General features: G+C 44.0%; 1 protein-coding gene across 1 annotated transcript in view; it reads right to left on the bottom strand.

Annotated features, from left to right (window-relative positions):
* Positions 1 to 23861, bottom strand: part of LOC132379747 (protein phosphatase 1K, mitochondrial-like) — a 29049-nt gene extending 5188 nt beyond the window's left edge. Inside the window, exons 1-3 of the mRNA XM_059948033.1 lie at positions 23467 to 23861; positions 23282 to 23382; positions 6846 to 7011 (exon numbers count right to left, since the gene is read on the bottom strand). Coding sequence (XP_059804016.1) covers positions 6846 to 7011; positions 23282 to 23382; positions 23467 to 23861 — 662 coding nt within the window. The remainder of the gene's footprint in view (positions 1 to 6845; positions 7012 to 23281; positions 23383 to 23466) is intronic.
* Between the last annotated feature and the right edge of the window lie 2272 nt (positions 23862 to 26133).

The raw sequence follows: 26133 nt of genomic DNA, 5'->3' as shown, positions 1-26133 counted from the left end.
ATATGAGTACAGTATCTGATATCACCATTTCCTTTACCTTTTTGAAAGCCACCTCATATTGCTCTGTCCATTACCATGTCTTCCCCATCTGTAGTAATGAGTTCAAGGATTGAAGCACAGTAGCCAGGTCTGGCAAGAACCTATTTGAGTAATTGACAAATCCTAAAAAGGGCCACAACTGCAACATCTCCTGTAGCCTTATGGCATCCACTACTGATTGAATTTTCTCAGCACACTTGTGTAATACTTGTGTGTCAGTGGTGTGACTGTAATAAGTGATGTTTGGTTTAAAGAATTCACACTTGTTGAGTCATGTTCTGAGCCCATAATCTTATCTTTTTAACACTGCCTTAAAATATTGAATTCACACTTGTTGGGTCATGTTCTGAGCTCATAATTTTCTAATCCTTTTAACATTATCATAAGGAGCTTCTTGTCAGTCTTACTGATAACAATGATGTCATCCAGGGAACACGGAGTACCTGGACAGCTTTGCAGCACCTGGTCCATGGCTTTCTGTTTGAGTGCAGGTGCAGATGCTATTCCAAAAATAAGCCTATTTTTGCAATAAAGCCCTCTGTGAGTGATTATGATGAGAAACACTTTGGACTCTTCTTTCATCTCCATTGGTAAGCCTCAGCTAAGTCCATTTTGCTGAAATGTTTTCCTCCCGAGAGGTTTGCAAAGATATCATCTAACTTTGAGGGTATTAATCTACTTTCAGTACTGGGTTGAAGGTGACCTTAAAATCACCACAGATCCTTACAGACCCATTAATTCTGGCTATTAGGACCACTGCCATTGTCCACAAGTCCCACTTAACCTCGGAAAGACTTCCTTCAGCTTGCATGTGATCTGGTTCATTGGCTACTTCAACATGGATAGTATAATGAACTAGATGGGTTTACAAAACTTGGGTGCAGCATTTTCATTTAACACTATTTTACCCTTGATATGCTTGAGATATTCCATGCCAGCCCTGAACAGTGACTATATTGCAGAGGATGTGGTATGCAGATGATGGATGGATCTCTAACCAAGATGTAGTTGTCTCAGGCACTCATATCCCCATAACATGGGCCCTCCTGTTTTTGTAACGTACCAGCCCAACATGGCTTGTTGGCTGTTTTATTTCAATTACAAATGTCATTTGCACAGGAGTTATCTTTTCTCCAGTGTAATTTCTTAACTGGATATCTGTAGGCTTCAGTTTAGTATCTTTGAAATACTATTCAAATTCATTTTGTGAAATGATTGAAACAACCAAGCTGATATCCAATTTCATTTCAATTTATTTGTCATTCACTTCTGGTATAAGCCATATTGCTTGTCTCTTGTTAGTTTTCACAATGTAAATTTCAAGGCTACCCAGTCACTCTCATTGTTATCAGATTTTTCACCAACATCATGCTGATTATTAGTGCTCTTCTTGAAACTGCAACTTGACTTTTTGTCTTTCTCCTTCCCTGTGCAGTCTGTTTACTTTGTCTGCCCAACATATTCTTTGTATATGTCCTACTTCATTGTATTTTCTCAAGTTTCACCTTTGAACCTGCATCAGTCTGGTGTATGTGAGCCCCTACCACAATAGTAACACAATTTATTCAGCCAGGCAAGCCTCCATCTAGATGCTGCAATTTTGTTCACACTCTCGTTCATTCTTGAGTGCAACTCAATTGTGTCTGTCTGCTGTTTCCATTGATACAGCTATTTCACCTGCTCTTTTAAATATAAGTTGTGCTTCAGTTAGGAACCATTTTTGAATACTTTCTTGTAAGATTCCACAAACTAAATGATCTCTCAGAGAATCATTAAGCCCATTACTGAACTGACAATGCATAGACAACTTCTTCAATTCAGCCACATATGCTGAAATAGACTCCCTCTTTTTGATTCTGCCTATGAAACCTAAAGTATTCTGCAATCTACAATGGTTTCAGTTCTAATGTTCTAGCATGACTTTCACAATATCAGCAAAGCTCATTTCATCCAGTTTGGTTGGAGCTGACAAACTTCTAAGCAAACTGTATGCTTTTAAACCCAATGCACTCAGCAAAACTGGCACCTGCCTCTCATTTTCTATTTCATTTGCTTCAAAATACATTTCAATTTGCTCAGTATGCATTCTCCAGTTATCTCTTGTGCAATCAAATGTGTCTATCTTTCCAATGTAGCCAGCCATTTCTGCTCTATTTTTAGATTTATAATTCTTATCACTTGGTACTCATAGTTTATGAACCTGTAAATTCTTCTATTTTTTGCCTTTTTTTAAACTCAAACAACTTTCTCCTCTTGTGAAGAAAAATATTTGTACTTCAAGTTTTAAAAATTTGACCATTTCTCGCTGTGCCTTTTTAAAATTTGAACGTCTTGCTGTACTTCAACAGGTAGGTAGTTGTCTTGGATTCATCACCATTGTTATGTTTAGTTTTTTAAATTAATTGAAAGCAAAAACATGGAGCTGGGTATAAAGTATCTTTGGTTCACTTTTACTTTAAATGTGGTGTGCACATACAACGTGGAGGCATAATGATGTATGCTATTTATGTACTTTTACATATAACCCACAATGCATTATTTAAACAACAAAGACTGCTTAATCAGACAATATATTTACAATATCACTCAAAGACTAATGAAATATTAAATATACAACTGATAGCATATCCAAAGAGAAATAAATTTGCTAGAAAAAAAGCAATGTACCCAAGGATTCAGAGCAGTTTAGAATTAATCAAAGGAAAATAAATATAAAATCTGATTGTAAAAATGTGTATGAAAAATGTGAACAGAATGATGTTAATGAAAATTAAAATGTCCTATCTTCACAAAGAAAGATACAAATAACCTTCCAGGTAAGTTAGGGAACCAATGGCCTAATGAAAGAGAAGAACTGGAAAAAATCAGTACAAGATATATGAAGATAATAGAATAAAAGCTGACAAATCTCCATGGCCTGACGATCTATATCTCAGAGTCTATCAGAAGCAGATTTAGAAATAGGCATGGTCATCTTCCAAACTTCTTTGGACACTAGAGCAGTTCCTAGTAGCTAAAGTAACCCTGCTGTTAGTTTGCTAAATAAAAGGAAATAAATAACAAAAACAAGAAAATGTCAGTACTGAAGAAAATGCCAGCATCTCTTATAAAAGCACTGCACGACAACCATTTTGCTTCCTGAACACTCTTGGGTGTATCTTATGTGACGAGATCTGAAGGATTATCCGAAGTGGACTGTTCCTTTAAAAAGAGAAAGAGGGAGTGGACACCTTGTGTGCTATTTCAGCAATGGAGAGAGAGAAAGTCTGTGAGTTGCCTTGGAAACTGAAGGGCGGAACTATATGATGGACAGCTAGTGTTCAGTACTTGTGGGATATATACAAGGTCAGTTGGCTTTGTAAGCAGACACACCAGACACCAAGGAAGACACTGGTTGAGCTTTGTGTGTCCAGAACAAAGGTGGGGTTTTTGCTCACGGTGTGGACAAAGGGGTGACCGGTGGAACGCTATCGGTGTGTTTAACCCTTGCCTGGGTTGACAGCGGTACCACGTGAAAACGGCATCCTCCTTTTGTGGTCACAGTCGGTGACTGTAAGTTTCAGGAGCAGGAAGATTCGACGGCATCAGCACTGGGAAGACAAAACAACTCCCTCTCTCGCTCTCCAACTCTACTCAATTCAAATTCCAGAACTGAACTGACTACTTACCATACCACCATTAGACTGTATCATCTAATCATCTGAGCTGGGAGAAGCTTGGAAACTTTATTAACTCACTTATATATGCATATACTTCGCTAACCTGTCTTGCATTATCTTGTTTTGTATTACTTTATCACAAAGCAACTAATAAAATAGTATTTATAACGGAAGACTCAGAATCCAGGTGTGTCCATTTTTGCTGATCCCTTTTAACCCGTTATGGGGTACGTAACACTTATAGATTTTGGGCTGCTGATAAAGAAATTTCCCTATGATGCACCATTTTTTTGAAATTGCCTATATTTGTTATTTCAATTCATAATTGAAGTCAGAATAACTGATACCAAGATTAAGGGAGGCATTTTTTGGGTGCACAAATCAAACAGGTCATCAATGATAGGCAATTCAAAGAACTTCTAGTGGGACCGGAGAATATTGTGTGGAAAGCATTCAAGGTTGTTGAAAATTTACTTGGCAACTACAGAGTACCAAATTACAGTATGTGCAGCTGGTTGCCAACGTGCGTCAAGCATACAGAATCATGAAGTGCAACATGTCACTAAGATTCATTTTTTGCCTTCCCATTTAGATTTCTTCCCTGCAAATCTTGGTGCTGTCAGTGACGAGCATGGTGAAAGGCTTCACCAGGACATCGTGATCATGGAAAAATGGTATCAGAACAACTGGAATCCATCAATACTGGCTGATTATTGTTGGGCACTTAAATGAGAAGCCTCAGGCACTGAGTATAATTAAAAATCATTTAGCTTATTTGAACTACCAGCACCGTATGTAATTAAACACATTATATTCAATAAAAGTTAATTACTTGTTTCTCTAAATTCCTACGTGATACGAGTCACCTGAAATTATATTTATGTTCAGCTGGTAGTCAATCATAAACAAAAACATTCTGAGAAAGTAACACTTCCAGAAAAAAAAAATTGTCCAGTGAAGTTATAGAATAGTACAGCACAGTACAGGCCCTTTGGCCCACAATGTTGTGCTGACCCTTAAACCCTGCCTCCCATACATCCCCCCCCCCCCGCACCTTAAATTCCTCTATATACCTGTCTACTATATAGTAAAGGAATGTTTGAAAATCCTTAATGGAATTGGATAAAGTCAACATGAATTTATGAAAACAAAACCATAATTGAAAATATGATTGAATTTAGTGGAATTTTTTAACTGGTAGAATAAGTAAAAGAACCAGTCAGTGGATGTGATGTAACTGGACTTCTTGAAAGCTTTCCATAAGGTCAGTGTGCAAAATTAAAGCCCATGGGATTGGAGATAATGTTCTGGCATGAATTGGTCACAGGCGCAAAATGAAGTGTAGGAAATAGGCTCATTTTCTAGGTGATAATTAGTGATTAATTAGGTAACAGAGATCGATTCTAAGGTCAATGCTATTCATGAGCTGTATCAATGACTTTGAACAAAGAGCAATGCATCACAGTGACAGAGTCTTTGGCCCATGATGACTGTGCTAACCATAATGTCACTCTAAACTAATCCCATCTGTTTGCACATGATCTGCATCCCTCCACTCCTGTCTAAATGCCTCTTAAACATGGCTGTCGTACCGGCATCACCCCCCCACCCCGCCCCACAGCATACAAGCCCTTCCAGGGAGCTATGGATTTGCCTCTGCAAATCAATGCTCCCAAGAATCCTGCAATTTACTGTAAGCTTTCATTTTGCATTTGATCTCCCAAAAAGCAACACCTCACACCTGTCTGGATTAATCTCCACCTACTATGTCTGTTCCCCTTGTTTCCATGATGTATATCATGGTTGATAAGAGATGTGGAACATCTAGACAAGATGAAGATTGAGAATCTAGAGAGTTACAAGGTAGCCAGGAAAAACTAAGGAATGTATGTAGGAGAGTTGGAAGGTGGCGTGAGAAGGCCTCGGTGAGAAAGATTAAGGAAAACCCCCAGATGTTCTAAATATAGGTGAAGAACAGGAGAACCAGTCAGGGATAAAAGAGGATAAAAGGCCTGGAGTTAGGGAAGGTCCTTAATAAATAATTTGTTTCAGTATTCACCAATGAAAGAAACCTTGATGTTTGTGAGGATAGTATAAAATGGCTTGATATGCTAGAACATAAAGGTTAAGAAATGATTCGCTGGAACTTTTAAAAAATATTAAGATAGATAAGTCCCTGGGGCTGGGCGCGATATATCCCAAATTACTATGGGAAGCAAGGGAAGAGATTACTGTGCCTTCAATGATGATCTTTGCATCCTTACTGGCTACAGGAGTAGTACCAGATGATTAGAAGGCAGCAAATGTTATTCCTTGTTCAAGAAAGGGATTAAGGATAACTCTGGGAATTATAGACCCATTTGACTTACTTCAATGGTGGGTAATTATTGGAAAGGATTTGTAGAGACAGGATATACAACTATTTGGAGAAGCATGATCTGATTAGGGATCCAATCACAAACAACAGAAAATCTGCAGATGCTGGAAATCTAAGCAACACACACAAAATGCTGGAAAAGAGTACAGTCGACATTTTGGGTCGAAACCCTTCAGCAGGAGTCCTGCTGAGTTCCTCCAGCCTTTTGTGTGTGTTGTCTAATTAGGGAAAGTCAGCATGGCTCTGTGATGAACAGGTCATGCCTCATCAGCCCGACTGAATTCTTTGAGAATGTGACAAAACACTTTGATGAAGGTAGAGCAGTGAATGTGGTGTATATAAATTTTAGTAAGGTTCTTGATAAAGTTCCCTATGATAGACTCATTCACGAAGTCAGGAGGCATGGGATCCAGGTAAATTTGCCTGGGTGGATTCAGAATTTGCTTGCCCATAGAAGACAGAGGATGGTAGTAGATAGAGTGTATTTTGTCTGGAGTTTGGTGATAACTGATGTTTCACATCATTTCTGTTCATTGGAAGCAAAGTCCATTTGTGGCATTTTTACCAATCTCTTTCCTTTGCAGTGATAATTCTGAAATTAATCATTTCAATGCCAACAAAAATGCTTAACATTTTGAATCAATGTTTTAACTAGTTCCCCATCATTGGCATTATACTGCTGACTTAATATAGTAAACTTGTATTAACGTATTTTTAAGTGGTCACTTGAATGAAATCGTTTTGAAAATTTACGTTATAGGGCAAGTCACCTTTTCCTTTCATCTTGCCTCCTTGGGGTGTGATCTTCAGTTAATTGTTCAGCTTTTCCTTCACGACAAAGAATAGCTGGACTATCTCCAACATTAGCCACCATAAGAAGAGATTCTTCCTTTAACAAAGCCACAGTTGCAGTGGTTCCTGATGTGAACAGTGTGGCTGAAAGATTAAAATCAGTACAAGCAAAATGTGAATTATCAGCCTATTGAAGTCCAGTTAAAATTGCCTTAGGTAATCCCATCACAAGAGAACCAATGGAATCTGACTGAGAAGAACAAAAACAAATCAAGACTTTCAAAAACAAAAGTAATATTACTAATTAAATATTCCTACTGTTATTTCAGAAGTAACCAAAAGTAATCAAAATGACCATAGCATTTAAGTTCCATAACTCACCCAGCAGGTTTTTATCAAAATTCCACTCCCACAGCCACACCTTGCTGATATTATAAATTCTTATTGCAATGAAACCGCCAATTTTTCTTAGATCACAGTAGTAGAGAAAATCAAGGACTCCTCAAACAAATCTGTTGCCCTTTGAACCACTTATGCCACGGATCACATCAGTGGAATTTAACAAACGAAAGTAATTTTAAGTCCAACTGAAATACTGTAACATACTAATATGTAATCGTCTCCACAGAAATACAATGCAATCTAAAAACAAATTATTAATACAGAAATAAAGTCAAAGAGTTGACATAATTATGTTTAAAACCTCAATAATCTTCATTAGCCCAGACAAGGAACAGCTGGATCCCCTCACCTGCACTGAAATATAAAGGTTGTAACAAACCCAGTATGGCTTATTTAGAAATCAATCAGGAAATCTCTTAATAACTCTTCTTTGTGTTATATTATAGAGCAGTTTATTTAATCTATTGTCATATACCAAATCAGGCTAAGATATCCAGCCATACGAACACTCAGATGCAATCTTGAGAAGCCAGTTAAAAGCTTTACTCTTTAGTTAGGTGTTTTCTTTTATAACCATATAACCATATAACAATCACAGCACGGAAACAGGCCATCTCGGCCCTCCTAGTCCGTGCCAAACTCTTAATCTCACCTAGTCCCAGCTACCCGCACTCAGCCCATAACTCTCCACTCCTTTCCTGTCCATATACCTATCCAATTTTACCTTAAATGACACAACTGAACTGGCCTCTACTACTTCTACAGGAAGCTCATTCCACACAGCTATCACTCTCTGAGTAAAGAAATACCCCCTCATGTTTCCCTTAAACTTCTGCCCCCTAACTCTCAAATCATGTCCTCTCGTTTGAATCTCCCCTACTCAATGGAAACAGCCTATTCACGTCAACTCTATCTATCCCTCTCAAAATTTTAAATACCTCGATCAAATCCCCCCTCAACTTTCTACGCTCCAATGAATAGAGACCTAACTTGTTCAACCTTTCTCTGTAACTTAAGTGCTGAAACCCAGGTAACATCCTAATAAATCGTCTCTGCACTCTCTCTAATTTATTGATATCTTTCCTGTAATTTGGTGACCAGAACTGTACACAATATTCCAAATTTGGCCTTACCAATGCCTTCTGTACTCAATGCTTTGATTTATAAAGGCCAGCGTTCCAAAAGCCCTCTTCAACACCCTATCTACATGAGACTCCACCTTCAGGGAACTATGCACTGTTATTCCTAGATCTCTCTGTTCCACTGCATTCCTCAATGCCCTACCATTTACCCTGTATGTTCTATTTGGATTATTCCTGCCAAAATGTAGAACCTCACACTTTTCAGCATTAAACTCCATCCGCCAACATTCAGCCCATTCTTCTAACCGGCATAAATCTCCCTGCAAGCATTGAAAACCCAACTCATTATCCACAACACCTCCTACCTTAGTATCATCGGCATACTTACTAATCCAATTTACCACCCCATCATCCAGATCATTTATGTATATTACAAACAACATTGGGCCCAAAACAGATCCCTGAGGCACCCCGCTAGTCACCGGCCTCCATCCCGATAAACAATTATCCACCACTACTCTCTGGCATCTCCCATCTAGCCACTGTTGAATCCATTTTATTACTCCAGCATTAATACCTAACGACTGAACCTTCTTAACAAACCTTCCATGTGGAACTTTGTCAAAGGCATGAATGTTTACAGATGGAAGATAATTATTTTATCCAACTGCTTCCCATGAATAAAGCTCATGACGGGAAAAACTGCAGCTAATGAAATTCTTCTTTTAACAAGGATTTGTTTCATTGAGTACACCAACAGACCATCAATTCTGGAAACGGATGCTTTTGTAATTCCCAGGTTAAGATTTCTATTGCTATGCAGTGAGGTATTTTCACTTTAGCAGTTTTCTGCAAAACCAGAACGTCCTGTTAGTAGGAGTGTTTCTGAAGGATGGTAGTCTGGTTTGGGGTCTTTTGGCAGGAGGTATGAAGAAGAGCACAAGGGAAGATCCTCAGAGGATCCCACCTGAAGGAGAGACCCTGTTGTAAGAAGTGCTTTGTGCAGACGAATGGTTCAAAGGAGGAAGTGGCAATACTCCTGAATAAGCCAGTTTATTCAAAATGGTTGCAGGGAAGTTTAAACTATTGCTGGTGTCTTTCATGCAGAACATGGGTTCAGCACGTGAGTATTCAAAGTGAATCACCTTACTAATCCAGAAATGAGCTCCAACGTTCATGTGCACATTTAGGCCGTTTTTAACTGCAATGGACCCTTTTTCCTTTTCCTTTTCAGTAAACTGTTAAAGTTGAAAAGTTGGCAAATATACTTCCTTGGTAATTTTATGGCAATGCGTGATCTGTCATTTCCTGGCGAATGGTAGCTGTGTATGGGGCAGTATTTACACAGCATTCACAGCATTCCTCAGTCAGAATATCCTGACTTTCCTGTTTGGTTGAACCCAAACCATACCAACCCTAGACGTGTGTGGTTTATGGAAGGTGGCCTTCTCACCGCTGAATCACATGGCTCTGAGCAGAGTGAGCTAAATTTGTATACAAGCCTCAGTGAGAGGATTGCACTTCCAAATCTGAGAGATGATAAACCAAAGACTTCAGGCTAAAGGCAAGAGTCAGCAATATCAACAACTATCAGTGACAATGCCCAGGGCCATCAAGCAAATTTACTTAAAATGGTAGAATCAAGAGAGCTGGATGAATGCTTTGGAACCAATTTAACATCTAACAGTGTCAAGTTTAATTCATTCTGGCATTTGAAAGTAAGTGTCAGTGTGGTGACCAGTACACAATCAGATGTTTGTAAATGTGTTTATGGTTCAGTAAAGGAACGGTCGAGTCTAAAAGTCTGGACCATGGACTGGAGGTGAAAGCCCGATATCTGAGAGTCTGGTGCCAAGGTGTGTGTGCCCTGGGAATAGAGGCCTATTCGTGTGTGAGGTGGTGAGAGGGTGGGGAAGGGAATTATTTTGCTGCTGTTGTCTTGTTTTGTTCTGTTGTTGTTGCTGCTGGTTCTGTTGTTTTGCTAAGCATTGTGAGCATGCTTTGTTCAGAGTGTGTGGTGACTCCTTGGACATATTGGTTGTTAACACAAACTACACAAGCACCGTATACTTCAATGTTTATGTGACAAATAAATCTGAATCTAAATTGGAATCCAAAGTTCAAAAACTTCGAAGTACATAGTAAAGTTAATCTCAAAGTCTTCAAGGCACACCCAAGGACAGTTCCAATGTGAACTGCTTGCTAACACTTGAGAACATACCCTTGTTCAAAGTTCAAATTCAAAGTAAATTTATTATCAAAGTACATACACATCACCATATACAACCCTGAGGTTCATTTTCTTGTGGGCATGCACAGTAAATATAAGAAACACAATAGAATCAAAGAAAGACTGCATCCAACAGGACAAACAACCAATATCCAAAAGACAAAGAACGGGGCAAAAAGGAAGAAAAATTAAATAATAATATTAAATAAGCAACATGTGATAAGAACATAAGATGATGAGTTGAGTGCAGTTATCCCCTCTGGTTCAAGAGCCTGATGCTTGAAGGATAATAACTGTTCCTGGTGCTGAGAGCCCTGAGACTCCTGTGCCTTCTTGATGGCAGCAGTGAGAAGAAGGCATAACTTGGATGGCGGGGGTACTTGATAGATGCTCCATGTAGATGTGCTCAATGGAAGGGAGGGTATTACCCGTGATGGACTGGGCTGTATCCAGTACTTTTTTGTAGCCATTTACATTCAAGGGCATTGGCATTTCAGTACCTGGCCAGGATGCAGCCAGTCAATATACTCTCCACCACACATCTATAGAAGTTTGTCAAAGTTTTAGATGAAATGCCAAATCTTCACAAACTTCTAAGACAGTAGAGGCACTGGCTGGACCCAGGACAGATCCTCTGAAATGATAGCACCGAGGAATTTAAAGTTGTTGACCCTCTCCACCTCTGAACCCCTGATGAAGACGCCCATGGACCTCAGGTTCCCTCCTCATGATATCAATAATCAGTTTCTTGTTGCCATTGAGTGAGAGGTTGTTGTTGTGGCACCACTCAGCCAGACTTTCAAACTCCCTCCTATATTCTGATTCATCACCACCTTTGATTTGACTAATAACAGTCAAATCAGCAAATATCAGCAAATTTAAGTCAAGGCATTGGAGCCTCAGAGTCATAAGTACAAAGCCGGCAGAGCAGGGACTAAGCACACAGCATTGTGATGTACCTGTGCTGATGCTTAAGATTTCATTGCCAATCTGAACTGACTGGGGTATGAAGGTGAAGAAATCACAGATTCAATTGTGCAAGGAGGTATTGAGTCCAAGGTCTTGAAGATAATTGATTAGTTTTGAGGGGATGATAGCACTGAATGCTGAACTGTAATTTATGAAGAGCATCCTTCAGCTCTTATGGGAGAATGAGAATGTTATAGATAGAAGCTACAGGGTGGTAGTCAACCTTAAGTTGCACGATGCAAGAGAGGGAAAACAAATTGGCAGCCAGTACAAAGTACCGCCATGCCGTTCCCCTCAACAAATGAGTATTTAATTTGAATGCTGTTGGGGGGTGGTGGGAGACCTACCAGGCGGAAACCACAGTGATAGGTCTCTGGCACTGCGTATGGCATTGGGGTTCAGGAGGGAAGAGAAGTGAAAGGGGATTCCATGGTCAGTGGAAAAGACACGAGGTTATGTGAATGAAACAGAAACATCCAGATGGTATGTTGCCTCCAGAATGTCAAGGTCAGGCATGTCTCAGATCGGGACCATGGCATTCTAAATGAGGCAGGGGAGCAACCAGAGGTCTTGGCACATATTGGAACCAATGACATGGGTACGAAAAGGGAGGAGGCCCTGAAGAAAGAATTTAGGGAGCTAGGCAGAAGTCTAAAAAGCTGGAGCTCCTGGTTAGTTATGTCTGGATTGATGCCTATGCCACGTGCCAGAGAGGTTAAGGCAAGGATTATTTGGCAGATGAATGTTTGGCTGAGGAACAGGTGCAGGAGGCAGTGTTTCAAATGTCTGGATAATTGGGATCTCTTCTGGTGAAGGTACAGTATGTATAAAAGGGACTTTCTATACCTGAATCTGAGGGGAGTCAATATTTTTGTGGGCAGGTTTCCTAGACTGTTGGGCAGGGTTTAAACTGATTTGGGAGGGGGATGGAAAACAGACTGATAGGGCTAGGGATGGGCTTTTGGTTTATAAGCAGAGGCAGTCTGTGAGAATGTCAGGAAGGACAGATAGATGACAGGGCAAAATTGCAGTCAGTGGGATGAGCTGCAGTATAATGGGGGACAAAATCGAAAAGGGTGGCGAATACAGGACTGAAGGTGTTATATTCGAATGCACACGTATATGGAATAAGGTAGATGATCTTGTAGCATAGAGATTGACAAGTATGATATTGTGGGCATCACTGAATCATGGCTGAAAGAGATTATATTGGGAGCTTAATGTCCAAGGATATACATTGTCTCAAAATGATAGGCAGGCAGGTAGAGGGGATAGCATTGCTCTGAAATCAAATCCTTAGAAAGAGGTGACACAGGATCAGAAGATGTAGAATTGTTATGGGTAGAGTAAAGGAATCGCAAGGTTAAAAAGACCCCAATGGGAGGTCTCCGAATGGTAGCCATGTTAGAATAGTCATGGGGGATTTCAATACACAGGTAGATTGGAAAAAATCATGTTTTGGATCCAAATTGAATTTGGATCCAAAGTGAGAGAATTTGTAGGATGAGTCTAAGACAAGGGTCGGCAACCCGCGGCTCCGGAGCCGCATGCGGCTCTTTGATCTCTGTGCTGCGGCTCCCCGTAGTTTGTTAGTTTTTGAAATGTAATTCAAAATTTGAAGATTATGGTGATCTTGTAAAAACGTTGTGGCGACCCATTTCCTGGCACATCTGAACCGGCTCACAATTAGCCACCGTTCCGGCTAAGGGAGATAGCCTACGTGTCTTTTGGAGCATCTGCGCCCATGGGGAGGCTTTAAATCAAGGCTGTTTAGTTCGAATAAAGTTACCTTTGACTGCAGTGTCTTTATTTTAGCACTGCGTGTAGCGCTACACCACTACAACGTGTTTTTATCACTATTAATATACATCACCACTGCCAATGCCTGACACCCGCCAGTGCGCGATTTCTTTTAATTTTTCGATCCAAGGTAGGCTACCTATGGAGTAATCTTCAACCCAATGTCTTTTTTTCGGAGTTCAAAATGTTTTTGTTGCATGCAGAAATGTAATTTCGTTTTCTCTGCAGGAGTTCATCAATTTCATAAATGCAACACATTATAGTTTGTTTATACATAGCATAAAGGCAAAAAAAAAACGTTGTATGCAGTGTTATTTCATTTTAAATGTCAAACGGGTTTTGTGGCTCCCAGTGTTTTCTTTTCTGTGGGAAATGGGTCCATATTGGCTCTTTCAGTGGTAAACGTTGCCGACCCCTGGTCTAAGAGATGGTTTTTTAGAGCAGCTTGTGGTTGAGCCCACTAGGAGATCGCCTATTCTGGATTGGGTGTTGTGTAATGAACCGGATTTGATTAGGGACCTTACAGTGAAGGAACCTTTAGGAGACAGTGATCATAATATGATAGAATTCACCCTGCATTTTGAGAGGGAGAAGCTAAAGTCAAATGTATCAGTATTTCAGTGGAGTAAAGGGAAGTACAGAGGCATGAGAGAGGAGCTGGTTGAAGCTGATTGGAAAGGGAACAAGTAGGGATGACAGCAGGAAAGCAATGTCAGGAGTTTCTGGGAGCAATTTGGAAGGCACAGGATAGATACATCTCAAAGAAGGTATTCTAAAAGCTGGATAACTCAACTGTGGCTGACAAGTGAAGTCAAAGTCAACATAAAAGCAAGAGCCAACAGCCCAAAAATTAGTGGAAAGTTAGTTCATTGGGAAGCTTTTAAAAACCAACAGAATGCAAGTAAAAAAAAACCTTAAGGAGGGAAAACATGAAATATTAAGATTAGTTAGCCAATAATATCAAAGAGGATACCAAAGATTTTTCAGATATATGAAGAGTAAAAGCAAGGCAAGAGTAGATATTGGACTGGTGGAAAATGATGCTGAAGAGGTGGCAATGGGGGACAAGGAAATGGCGGGTGAATTGAGTAAGTATTTTGCGTCAGTCTTCATTGTCAAAGACACGCACAGTATGCTGGAAGTTTGAGAGAGTCAAAGTGCAGAAGTCAATGCAGTTGCTATTACTAGAGGAGAGCTGCTTGGGAAGCTGCAAGACCTGAAGACAGATAAGTTATTTGGACCAGACGGACTACACCCCAGGATTATGAAGAAGTAGCTGAAGAGATTGTGATGCTTCAAGAATCATTACATTCTGGCATGGTCCCTGTGGACTGAAAATTTGAAAATTGCACTCCACTCTTCAAGAAGGGAGGGAAGCAGAAAGAGGGAAATTATAGTCCAGTTAAGTCTGACCTCAGTAGTTGAGAAGATATTGGTCAATTATTAAGAATGAAGATTAGGGGTACTTGGGGGCATGTGGTAAAACAGCCCAAAGTTAGCATGGCTTCCTTAAGGGAAAACCTTGCCTGACATATCTATTGGAATTCTTTGAGGAAATAACAGCAGGATACACAAAGGAGAGTTGGTGGATGTTCTATAATTGGATTTTCAGAAGGCTTTTGACAAGGTGCCACACATGAGGCTGCTTAGCAAGATAAGAGGCCATGGTATTACAGGAAAGATGCTAGCATTTTTAGAACATTAGGTGATTGGCAGAAGACAAAGAGTGCGAATGAGGGGAGCCTTTTCTGATTGGCTGCCAGTGACTAGTGGTGTTCCACAGGGGGTCAGTGTTGGGATCACTTCTTTTTATGTTGAAGGTTAATGATTTGAATGACAGAATTGATGGCTTTGTGGCCAAGTTTGCAGATGATACAAAGATAGGTGGAGGGCAGGTAGTGTTGGGGAAGCAGGGAGGCTGCAGAAGGATTTAAAAAGATTAGGAGGATGAGCAATGAAGTGGCAGATGAAATACAGTGTCAGGAAATGTATGGTCATGCAGTTTGGTAGAAGAAATAAAAGCATGGCATATTTTCTAAACGGGGAGAAAATTCAATAGTCTGAGGTGCAAAGAGACCTGGGAGTCCTCATGTGGGATTCCCTAAAGAGTAACTTGCAAGTTAAGTTGGTGGTGAAGAAGGCAAATGCAAAGTGAGCATTCATTTCCAGAGGACTAGAATATAAAAACGTGTAATTCTGAGGCTTTATAAGGCACTGGAGAGGCCTCACCCTGAGCATTGTGAGCAGTCTTGAGCCCCTTGTCTAAGAAAGGATTTGTTGACATTGGAGAAAGCTCTAAGGAGGTTATGAAAACGACTCTTGGAATGAAAGGCCTGTCATATGAGAAGCATTTGATGGCTCTGGGCCTGTACTCGCTGGCATTTAGAAGAACGAGGAGGGATCTTATTTAAACCTATCGAATGTCGAAAGGCCCCAAAAGAGTGGATGTGGAGAAGATAGTGGGAGAGTCTAGTCTAGTCTAGTCTAGTCTAGTCTCCTATAGTGGGAGAGTCTAAGGTCATACTGCACAATCTCAGAATAGAGGGACGTTCATTTACAATGGAGGTTAGGAGAAATTTCTCTAGCCAGAAGGTGGTAAATCTATGGAATTTGTTGCCACAGGTGGCTGTGGAGGCCAGGCCTTTTGTGTCTTTTGTGCGGAGCTTGATAGATTCTTGATAAGTTAAGGCATGAAAGATTATAGGGAAAAGGCAGGAGAATGGGGTTGAGAGGAAAATGGATCAGCTATGATCAAATGGTGGAGCAAACTCAAGGGGCCAAATGGCCTAATTCTGCTTCTATACCTTAGGGTATGCATCTTCGCTGTACAAATATTCCAGGGTTGAGTGACGAGCCAATGCAATGGCATCTGCTGTTGACCAATTGTGATGGTAGGCACTTTGGAGTGTATCCAAGTCGACTCTTTGATATGTTTATTGATAAGTGCTGCTGAATGATGGTCATTGAGGTAGGTTACCATGTTCTTCATCAGCATCGGTATAACTGAAGCAGGTGGGGACCTCAGACTGCCGAAGTGAGAGGTTAAAAATATTAGTGAACACTCCAGCCAGCTGATCAGCACAGGTCATTAGTATTCTGCCAGGTAACCCATCTGGGCCAGACCCCTTCTGTGGATTCACCCCCTTGAAGGATGCTGTTGCATCTGCCACAACTACTGAAATCGCAGTGTCATCGAGGGCTGTGGGAGTTTCTGAAGGTTCCTCCATATTTTGACAGTCAAATCAAGCATAAAAGGCTTTGAGCTCACCTATGTCTCTTGGTTCACTTTGTAGGAGGTGATAACATTCACACCCTGATACAGCTGTTGCGTGTCCTTCAGTGATTCAAAATTGGTCTGGAACTGCTAGTTCACAAATGAGATGGCTTTCCAGATATCGTGCCTGCACCTCTTGTATTTTACTTGGTCGCCAGACCTCACTGCCACTGACCTGGCCCTCAGCAGATTGCAGATCTCATGGTTCATCCAGGGCTTCTGGTTGGGGAAGACTCTGAATGATTTTGTGGGGACTGACTTGTCTACAACCATTTTCATAAAGTACATGGTGTATTTGTTCAGATTCTCTGATGAGTCCTTGACTCGAAGCAATCTCGTAGCCACTTCTCTGCCTTCTTTGACTAGCTTTTTGTTGTCCTTACTGCTAGAGCCTTGCTCTTTAGCCTCTGCCTGTATGCAAGTAGGAGCAGGACAGACAAGTGATCAAATTTCCTGAAATGCAGTCTAGGCATGGGATGGCAGGCATTCCTAATTGAAGTATAGCAATGGTTGGATATGTTAATGATAAATGGGCAGAGATTTATTCAAACAAGCCCAAGTGAAGTCGCCGACAATGATTTGAAAGGTGTCGGGGTGGGTCATTTCTTGCTTGCTAGTGGCAGGACTCAGTACCTTGAGTGCCTGCTAAAGATCAGCCTTTGACTGTGGTCAGGATCATGGAGGAGAATTCCCTTGGTAAGTAGAAAGGTCAGCACTTAATCATTATATGTTCCAGGTCGGGGTACAAGTGTGCAATAAGACCACTGCATCTGAGCACTACATAGTTTACCATGAAACACAGATCCTCATCTTTTGCCTTCTCCAAATCAACAGTCCAGTGCATCCTGTGCATTACGAAGCTCTTGGGTCTGATCGCCAAATCTGGTGTGTCCAGAGTGAGTCACGTCTCCATGAAACAGCGACCAAAGCAATTCCTTATTGTCCTCTGATATAGCAATCGAGCTCTTAGGTACTCAGTCTTGTTCTCCAGCAACAGTACATTTGCTAAAAAGATACTGGGTAGAAGAAACAAAGTTTTATCACTTTGTTTTAATCTGGCTTGGAGTCCTCCCATGCTATCTCTCTTTCAGCCATGATGAAGTACCACTGTCCGCTTAAACATGCCGTACCTGTATGCTGGAGAGGTAAGTGCACCGAGTCCCTCAGAAGATGTGAGAACGCTAGTTTGTTATGATGGTTCAAAAGTACATTATTGAAAGAGATACTACAGGCTGCAGACTTCAGTGAGAGTAGTTCAGAAGTATATCTAGAAGTTTTGTAAGCTGCCCGCAATGTGCTGCTGTGTTCCACCAGCACCATTTTGCTCAATCCTTACTCAGTTTACCCATAGCATCGCTAATGTGGGTTGTCTAACTGTAGTCCAAATTGGAAGTGCCTACTGCAAGGATAGGCCAGTCATTGAATAACCATGGCCCATTAGAACACCAAGATAAATAAAAAGCTGTAGCGGTGTGCTACACGCAGCGCTAAAATAACGACACGGAGTCGGTAAACTGTAATTAAAGATGATTTTATTCGAACTTCACAGCCTTGCTTTAAAGCCTCCCTCATCCCGCCCTCCCCGGGCGCGGATGCTCCAAGGAACACGTACTCACAAACCCCCGCAGGCTTTTTCCCTTTGTTGCGGACCTGGCCTTTGTGCCGGCGTGCTGGTTATTTGTGAGCCGGTTCGAGTGCGCTAGGAAGTGGGTCGCCACATAACCACTCCCCCCACTCCAGAACCAGCGATACACCCCCCAATGTCCACAGTCTGGGCCGGACCTGGTTTGAGAGGTCGGCCTCTGCGCCGCGGTGCTGGGAACTCGACCGGTTGCTCCAGGTCCACATGGGCCAGTTTGAGTCGGTCCACCGTGAAAACCTCCTCTCTTCCCCCCAACGTCCAGCACGAACGTGGACCCGTTGTTCCTGAGCACCGTAAACGGCCCCTCGTAGGGCCATTGCAGCGGTGGCCGATGCCCACCCCGTCGTACAAACACAAACTTACAGTTCTGCAGGTCTTTGGGTACGCAGGTCGGGTTCTGCCCATGCTGCGAAGTGGGTACGGGGGCCAGGGAACCGAGCCTCTCGCGTAGTCTGCCCAGGACTGCTGCGGGTTCTTCCTCTCGCCCCCTTGGGGCTGGTATGAACTCCCCGGGGATGACCAGGGGTGCGCCGTACACCAACTCGGCCAATGAGGCGTGCAGAGCGTCCTTGGGCGCCGTGCAGATGCCGAGTAGGACCCAGGGAAACTCGTTCACCCAGTTAGCTCCTCTCAGGCGGGCCATGAGATCCAACTTCAGGTGACGGTGGAAACGCTCCACCAGGCCGTTTGACTGTGGGTGGTAGGCAGTGGTGTGGTGCAGCTGAGTCCCCAAAAGGCTGGCCATAGCTGACCACAGGCTGGAGGTGAACTGGGCGCCTCTGTCGGAGGTAATGTGGGCCGGTACACCAAAGCGAGATATCCAGGTGGTGATCAGTGCCCGGGCGCAAGATTTGGAGGTGGTGTCAGTGAGCAGGATCGCCTCTGGCCATCTTGTGAACCGGTCCACGATAGTCAGGAGGTGCCGCGCTCCACGCGACACTGGCAGGGGGCCCACGATATCCACATGAATGTGGTCGAAACGCCGGTGGGCGGGATGGAACTGCTGCGGTGGGGCTTTGGTGTGCCGCTGCACCTTGGCCGTCTGGCAGTGCATGCACGTTCTGGCCCATTCACTGACCTGCTTGCGGAGTCTGTGCCAAACGAACCTGCTGGAGACCATCCAGACGGTTGTCCGGATGGAGGGGTGCGCCAAGTTATGAATGGAGTAGAAGACACGTCGCTGCCAAGGTGCCGGGACGACGGGGTGGGGTTGGCTGGTGGCGACATCACAGAGTAGGGTCCTCTCACTCGGGCCTACGGGGAGGTCCTGGAGCTGCAAACCAGAGACTGCGGTTCTGTAACTCGGGATCTCCTCATCCGCCTGCTGCGCCTCTGCCAGCACCTCAAAGTCTACCCCTTGGGAAAGGGCATGAATGTTAGGGCGAGAGAGGGCGTCCGCCACGACATTGTCCTTACCCGAGACGTGCCAGACATCCGTCGTGTATTCAGAGATGTAGAACAGATGGCGCTGCTGACGGGGCGACCAGGGATCGGACACCTTCGTGAACGTAAAGGTAAGCGGTTTGTGGTCCGTGAATGCGGTGAAGGGCCCCTCCTTCTAAGAAGTACCTGAACTGCCGGATTGCCAGGTAGAGCGCCAACAGTTCCCGGTTGAAAGCACTGTACTTGAGCTCGGGTAGCCGCAGGTGTTTGCTGAAAAACGCCAGGGGTTGCCAGCGACCTGCAATGAGCTGCTCCAGCACCCCACCGACTGCCGTGTTGGATGCGTCCACTGTGAGGGCGGTAGGGACGTCCATTCTGGGATGCACTAGCATCGCGGCATTCACCAAGGCTTCTTTCGTTTTAATGAAAGCGGCGGCAGACTCCTCGTCCCAGGTAATGTCCTTGCCTGGACCCGACAGTAGGGCGAACAGGGGGCGCATGATCCGGGCAGCTGAAGGGAGGAAGCAGTGGTAGAAATTGACTATACCCACGAATTCCTGAAGGCCTTTGATCGTGGTGGGTCGGGGGAAATGGCGGACTGCGTCTACCTTAGCAGGCAGAGGGGTTGCCCCATCTTTAGTAATCCTGTGGCCCAGGAAGTCAATGGTATCGAGTCCGAACTGGCATTTGGCGGGGTTGATTGTAAGACTGTACTCACTCAGTCGGGCGCAGAGTTGACGGAGGTGGGACAGATGCTCCTGACGACTGCTGCTGGCTATGAGGATGTCGTCCAAATAGAAGAAAACGCAGTCCAGGTCGTGTCCCACCGCGTCCGTTAATCGCTGGAACGTCGGTGCGGCATTCTTCAGGCCGAACAGCATGTGGAGGAACTCGAAAAGGCCAAACGGGGTGATGAGAGCCGTTTTGGGGACGTTGTCCGGATGAATTGGGATTTGATGGTATCCCCGCACGAGGTTTACCTTGGAGAAGATCCGTGCGCCATGCAGGTTTGCTGCAAAGTCCTGAATGTGCGGCACAGGGTAGCAGTCCAGTGTTGTAGCCTCGTTCAGCCTGCGGTAGTCACCGCACGGTCTCCAGCCTCCCGTCGCTTTGGGCACCATGTGCAGGGGGGAGGCCCATGGGCTGTCGAACCGCCGTATGATCCCCAATTCCTCCATCCTCTGGAACTCCTCCTTCGCCAGTCGGAGCTTGTCCGGGGGAAGCCGCCGAGCACGGGCGTGGAGGGGTGGTCCCTGGGTCGGGATGTGGTGCTGTACGCCGTGCCTGGGCATGGCCGCTGTGAACTGCGGTGCCAGAACCGATGGGAACTCCACCAGGACCCTGGTGAAGTCGTTGTCGGACAGCGTGATGGAGTCGAGGTGTGGGGTCGGCAACAGGGCTGCACCCAGGGAGAACGTCTGAAAGGTCTTGGCGTGAACCAGTCTCTTCCTGGGCAGGTCGACCAGTAGGCTGTGAACCCGCAAAAAATCCGCACCCAGAAGCGGTTGGGCTACGGCGGCCAGTGTGAAGTCCCACGAGAACTGGCTGGAGCCGAACTGTAGCTGCACCGTATGGGTGCCGTAAGTCCTTACTGTGCTGCCGTACACGGCCCTCAGAGGGGGACCCGGTGCCCTGTTGAGGGTGTCGTAACTCATCAGAGGTAAGATGCTGATCTCCGCACCAGTGTCGACCAAAAAACGGTGTCCCACACATACAGGAGGCTATCCCGATGGAAAGCCGCCGTAGCCATCAGCGGCGGCTGGCCCTGGCGTTTCCCAGGAACTGGCAGGGCGGGCGACAACGGCGGGCTTCTGTGCCCCACCGCTGGTGGTAGAAACACCAGTGTTTGTTGGGCTCCCCACTCCTGCCTCTGGGGCTAGTGGGCTCTGCGGCCGGGCCTGGACTGGTTTGCTGCTGGGAGCATGGCTGGGTGATCTGTGCGATGGACGCCCCACTCACCTTCTTGGCGTTCCACAGTAAGTCCACCCGGGCTGCCACCTTCCGGGGGTCACTGAAATCCGCATCGGACAGCAGCAGGCGTATGTCCTCGGGCAGCTGCTCCAGGAATGCCTGCTCAAACATGAGGCAGGGTTTGTGTCCACTGGACAGAGACAACATCTCATTCATTAAAGCCGACGGAGGTCTGTCTCCCAAGCCATCCAGGTGCAGTAAACGGGCAGCCTGCTCACGCCATGAGAGTCCGAAAGTCCTTATGAGCAGGGCTTTGAATTCCATGTACTTGCCGTCCGCTGGGGGAGACTGTACAAACTCCTCAACCTGGGCCGCTGTGTCCTGGTCGAGGGAGCTCACCACGTAGTAGTAACGTGTGTCCTCTGAGGTCATCTGCCGAACGTGGAATTGGGCATCTGCTTGCTGGAACCATAGGTGAGGTCGCAGCGTCCAGAAGCTTGGCAGCTTCAACGAAACCGCATGAACAGATGCGGCGTCGGTCATCTCCGGTCCAAAAATCGTTTGGACCATCGGGGTCACCAATTGTAGCAGTGTGCTACACGCAGCGCTAAAATAACGACACGGAGTCAGTAAACTGCAATTAAAGACGATTTTATTCGAACTTCACAGCCTTGCTTTAATGCCTCCCTCATCCCGCCCTCCCCGGGCGTGGATGTTGTAAGGGACACGTACTCACAAACCCCCCGCAGGCTTTTTCCCTTCGTTGCAGACCTGGCCTTCGTGCCAGCGCGCTGGCTATTTGTGCGCCGGTTCGAGTGCGCTAGGAAGTGGGTCGCCACAAAGCAATTATTAAAACAAAACATGAAAAGATGACAGGAAATTGAAGCAAGATTAAACACCCTTCAGAGAATTATCAAAGCAAACATTTCAATACCTGGGTTAAAACTTGTCCTTTCTTGTCAGATATCAATACCAGGTTCTGCTCACTAGCAGATATAAATGATACCATGTGTACTGTTTATGGGAAAAGAGTTTTCAGTTTTATTCTGATCAATATTTATCTCTTTACCAATATCAACACAATGTGGTCATTTTCACTGTTGTTTGAAAGAGGTTTGCAGCAAAGTCCTGAATGTGCGGCACAGGGTAGCGGTCCGGTGTGGTAGCCCCGTTCAGCCTGTGGTAGTCGCTGCACGGTCTCCAGCCCCCTGTCACTTTGGGCACCATGTGCAGGGGGAGGCCCATGGGCTGTTGGACCGCCGGATGATCCCCAATTCCTCCATCCTCTTGAACTCCTCCTTCGCCAGTCGGAGCTTGTCCGGGGGAAGCCTTCGAGCACGGGAGTGGAGGGGTGGACCCTGGGTCGGGATGTGGTGCTGTATGGCATGTCGGAGCATGGCTGCCGTGAACTGCGGTGCCAGAATATATTAACTGCTCTGTTGTCAATACCCTACTGCACTTTTGAGAAATAAACACTTTGTTAGCAGTAGAGCATTCTGTGATGTCCTGAAGCAGTGGTGAGTATGCCATTAAAACAAATCTTTCTCCAAAGTTTTAATGCTCAAATTAGTCTGTGCTTTCAAATCCAGAGAAATAAACAAATGCTATGATGTTTGAAACTGTAAAGTTTCACACACAAAAGTCATTTCATTTGTTGTACATATACACCACATTCCAGATATTAGTAACTGCAGAATTAGGTACAGAATATCGTAACTTACCTTCTCCTGAATCACAAGTGTTGTCTGTGAAGTCTCTATCTATTTGAAGAAAAGATTTCAGCAAGACATTTTCCAAATTTACTTCTGACTGTAGATTATGTCTAAAAATATTAAAAGAAAATTACCCAATTGCACCTAAGTTCATTAAAAATGCAGGCACTGTTAAGAAATAGATATTTGCTTACTGAATATATTGTCCAATGTATCGGGAACAAAACTCAGCAGCATCAGTCCCTCCATGTCCATCAAAGACAGCAACACAGAACAATCCATCAGAGAGTTCAGCGATACTGAAACGATCTTCATTATCCCTTCTTTTTCCAATCTGACTTGCATAGCCAAGGTTGGCAAACTTGTTGCTTCGAAGGTTTACTATTCGAGGTGGTAGAACAACCGGGTCACTTAACCAATTCCCAAACCTGTCCCAAGTTGCCAAGTGCTTCTGTCTCTCAGCTGCTGCTCCATTTGTTTTATTACTGGAAGAAAGGTAGGATTTTTGTTGGATGCATGTGAGCTTTGCTAGTTTAGTAGCTGCAGCTCCATGATATCGACATACAAGACCAATTACAAGCATTGCCATAATGAATTTATCAGACCTAAAGAAAACAGAATGTCACTCATTAATATTGCTTTGGTGGTCAAAATTTGCATGGTGAAATAAAAGTTCTTACATCACTCGTTACTAAAAATCATAAATGCACTAAATCAAAATCTCTGGGCTCATGCTTTCAATAATAAAGATTAATTAAATTATCAATTAAAATACAAAAAACACAAAAATGATCTCACGCACTTGACTCTTTGAACAATTGGATCAAAGCATCGTAATGTTCCAGTGTGTTATCAGTCACCACTTTCTACTCCACCATGTGAAGCCTGCAGTCAGACTCACCTTTGGATTCCTGCTGTCCAGTGCTACAAACTCTTAAAACCACAATATCCTGTTCTGAGTGACCCAAGCCAGGTAACTCCCATCATCACACTCTTGACCCACAGCAATGGCTGGTACCTCTTCCTATAAGACACTTAACAGTCCATCCTATTAGGAGAATGTTTTATGCCAGTGAAAATCTCTGCCTTGGTTCACCTAAGCGGAAGATGATTGTGTTACTCCACAAGCCCCCTGCACCAAATCCTCATCCACGTATTCATCTGCTAAATCATTCTATTCTTACTCTCACTGATGCGTGGCATAGGCAACAATCCAGAGATTACTATCCTTAAGGTCCTACCTTTCAGCTTTCTACATACATTCTCTCTTCAGGACCTCATCACTATTCCTAGCCAAGTTGTTGGTATCAATATGTACCATAACTTCCGGCCATTCACCCTCCCCCTTTAGAACGCTGTGGACCTGATCTGAGACATCCCTGACATTGGCACCTGGGAGGCAACATACTATCTGGGAGTCTCGTTCACATCCACAGAATCTCCTGTCTTCTCCTCTAACCACGGAGTCCCCTATCACTACTGCACTCCTCAATTCATCCCTTCCCTTCTGAGCCACAAAGCCAGACACAGTGCCACAGACTTGGTCACTGCAACTTTCCTCTGATAGTTCATGCTACCCAACAGTAGCCAAACAGTATGAGGTTCACGAGGTTCCAGGAATGAAAGGGGTTAACATACGTGGAGTGTTTGGCAGCTTTGGGCCTGTACTCACTGGAATTTAGAAGAATGCATGGGAATCTCATTGAAACGTACCGGATGTTGAAAGGACCAGATAGGGTGGATGTTGACAGGACGTTTCCTATGGTGGGGGTACCCAGAACTAGTGGGCACAGCCTCAAAATTGAGGGGTAACTTATTAGAACAGAGTTAAGTTGGAATTTTTTTAGCCAGAGAGTAGTGAATCTGTGGAATCTTCTGCCACAGGCTGTGGTGGAGGCCGTCCATGGGTATATTTAAGGCAAAAGTTGATTGTTTCCTGATCAGTCAGGGCAAGAAGGCAGGGGTATAGGGTTGAGGGGGATCCGGGGTCAGCGATGAATGGCCAAGCAGACTCGATGGCCTAAATGGCCTAATTCCACTCCTATGACTTATGGCCTATTATTGAGGGGAATGGCCCAGCTACCTGCAATTTAAAGGTGACTCCCTCCATGTAGGTCCTATCAATAGCATCATCTCCTCATTCTCCCATATGAGCCAAGGGTCATGCAGCTGCAGCTCCAGTACCCTAACAGTTAAACGTGTGGGCAGACATCATTAGATCTGGATCTATTCATAAAGACTACATGTGCAACCAGACCTTGAGCCTGAAATGAGCTGTTCCAAGAGTATGCAGTATCTACATAGGACGTTCCCATAGGATGTCAGAAATCACAGTCCCACCCACTCAAATCTGCAAGTCCACTGTTCATTAGCTTTTTGATTTCTAATTTCAGAGGGTATACAATGGAAAAAGAAAATTGAATCCCACCAATGGAGCTGCTCCAAAATAACTATTTCTGCAATCTTTCCTAATATTTACTGTCTTTTTCTGTCCAGAAACTCTTTTTTTAATTTCAACCAAGTTACAAACTCTCCTCTCTACGTCAAGCAAAGGCTCTCCACACACACGAGAGGAATAATTATAACTTACTCTTTACCGCTGCTCTCCTGGAAGGAGATGAGGCGGGCACCAAAATCCTTCACGAGGTCATTGTTGGTACCTGGACCCTTGCACCAAGCTAGGATCTCTCGCAGTTACCATTCAAAGAAGCAGGCACTGCCACGATTTGTTCGTGAAAGTTTCAGTAGCATTTACCACTTACAAATTCAATGAGCCATTTTAAAAATATGTATAAACAAGCATCAGTAAACAATAACGGGTGGACTTCAGTCAAAAACTGATCAAGGTTTATATTCAGCTT

This window comes from Hypanus sabinus, chromosome 22 (assembly GCF_030144855.1).
Source record: "Hypanus sabinus isolate sHypSab1 chromosome 22, sHypSab1.hap1, whole genome shotgun sequence".
Taxonomy (NCBI): domain Eukaryota; kingdom Metazoa; phylum Chordata; class Chondrichthyes; order Myliobatiformes; family Dasyatidae; genus Hypanus; species Hypanus sabinus.
The sequence above is the reverse complement of the archived record's forward strand: the minus strand, read 5'-3'. Positions and strand labels throughout refer to the sequence as shown.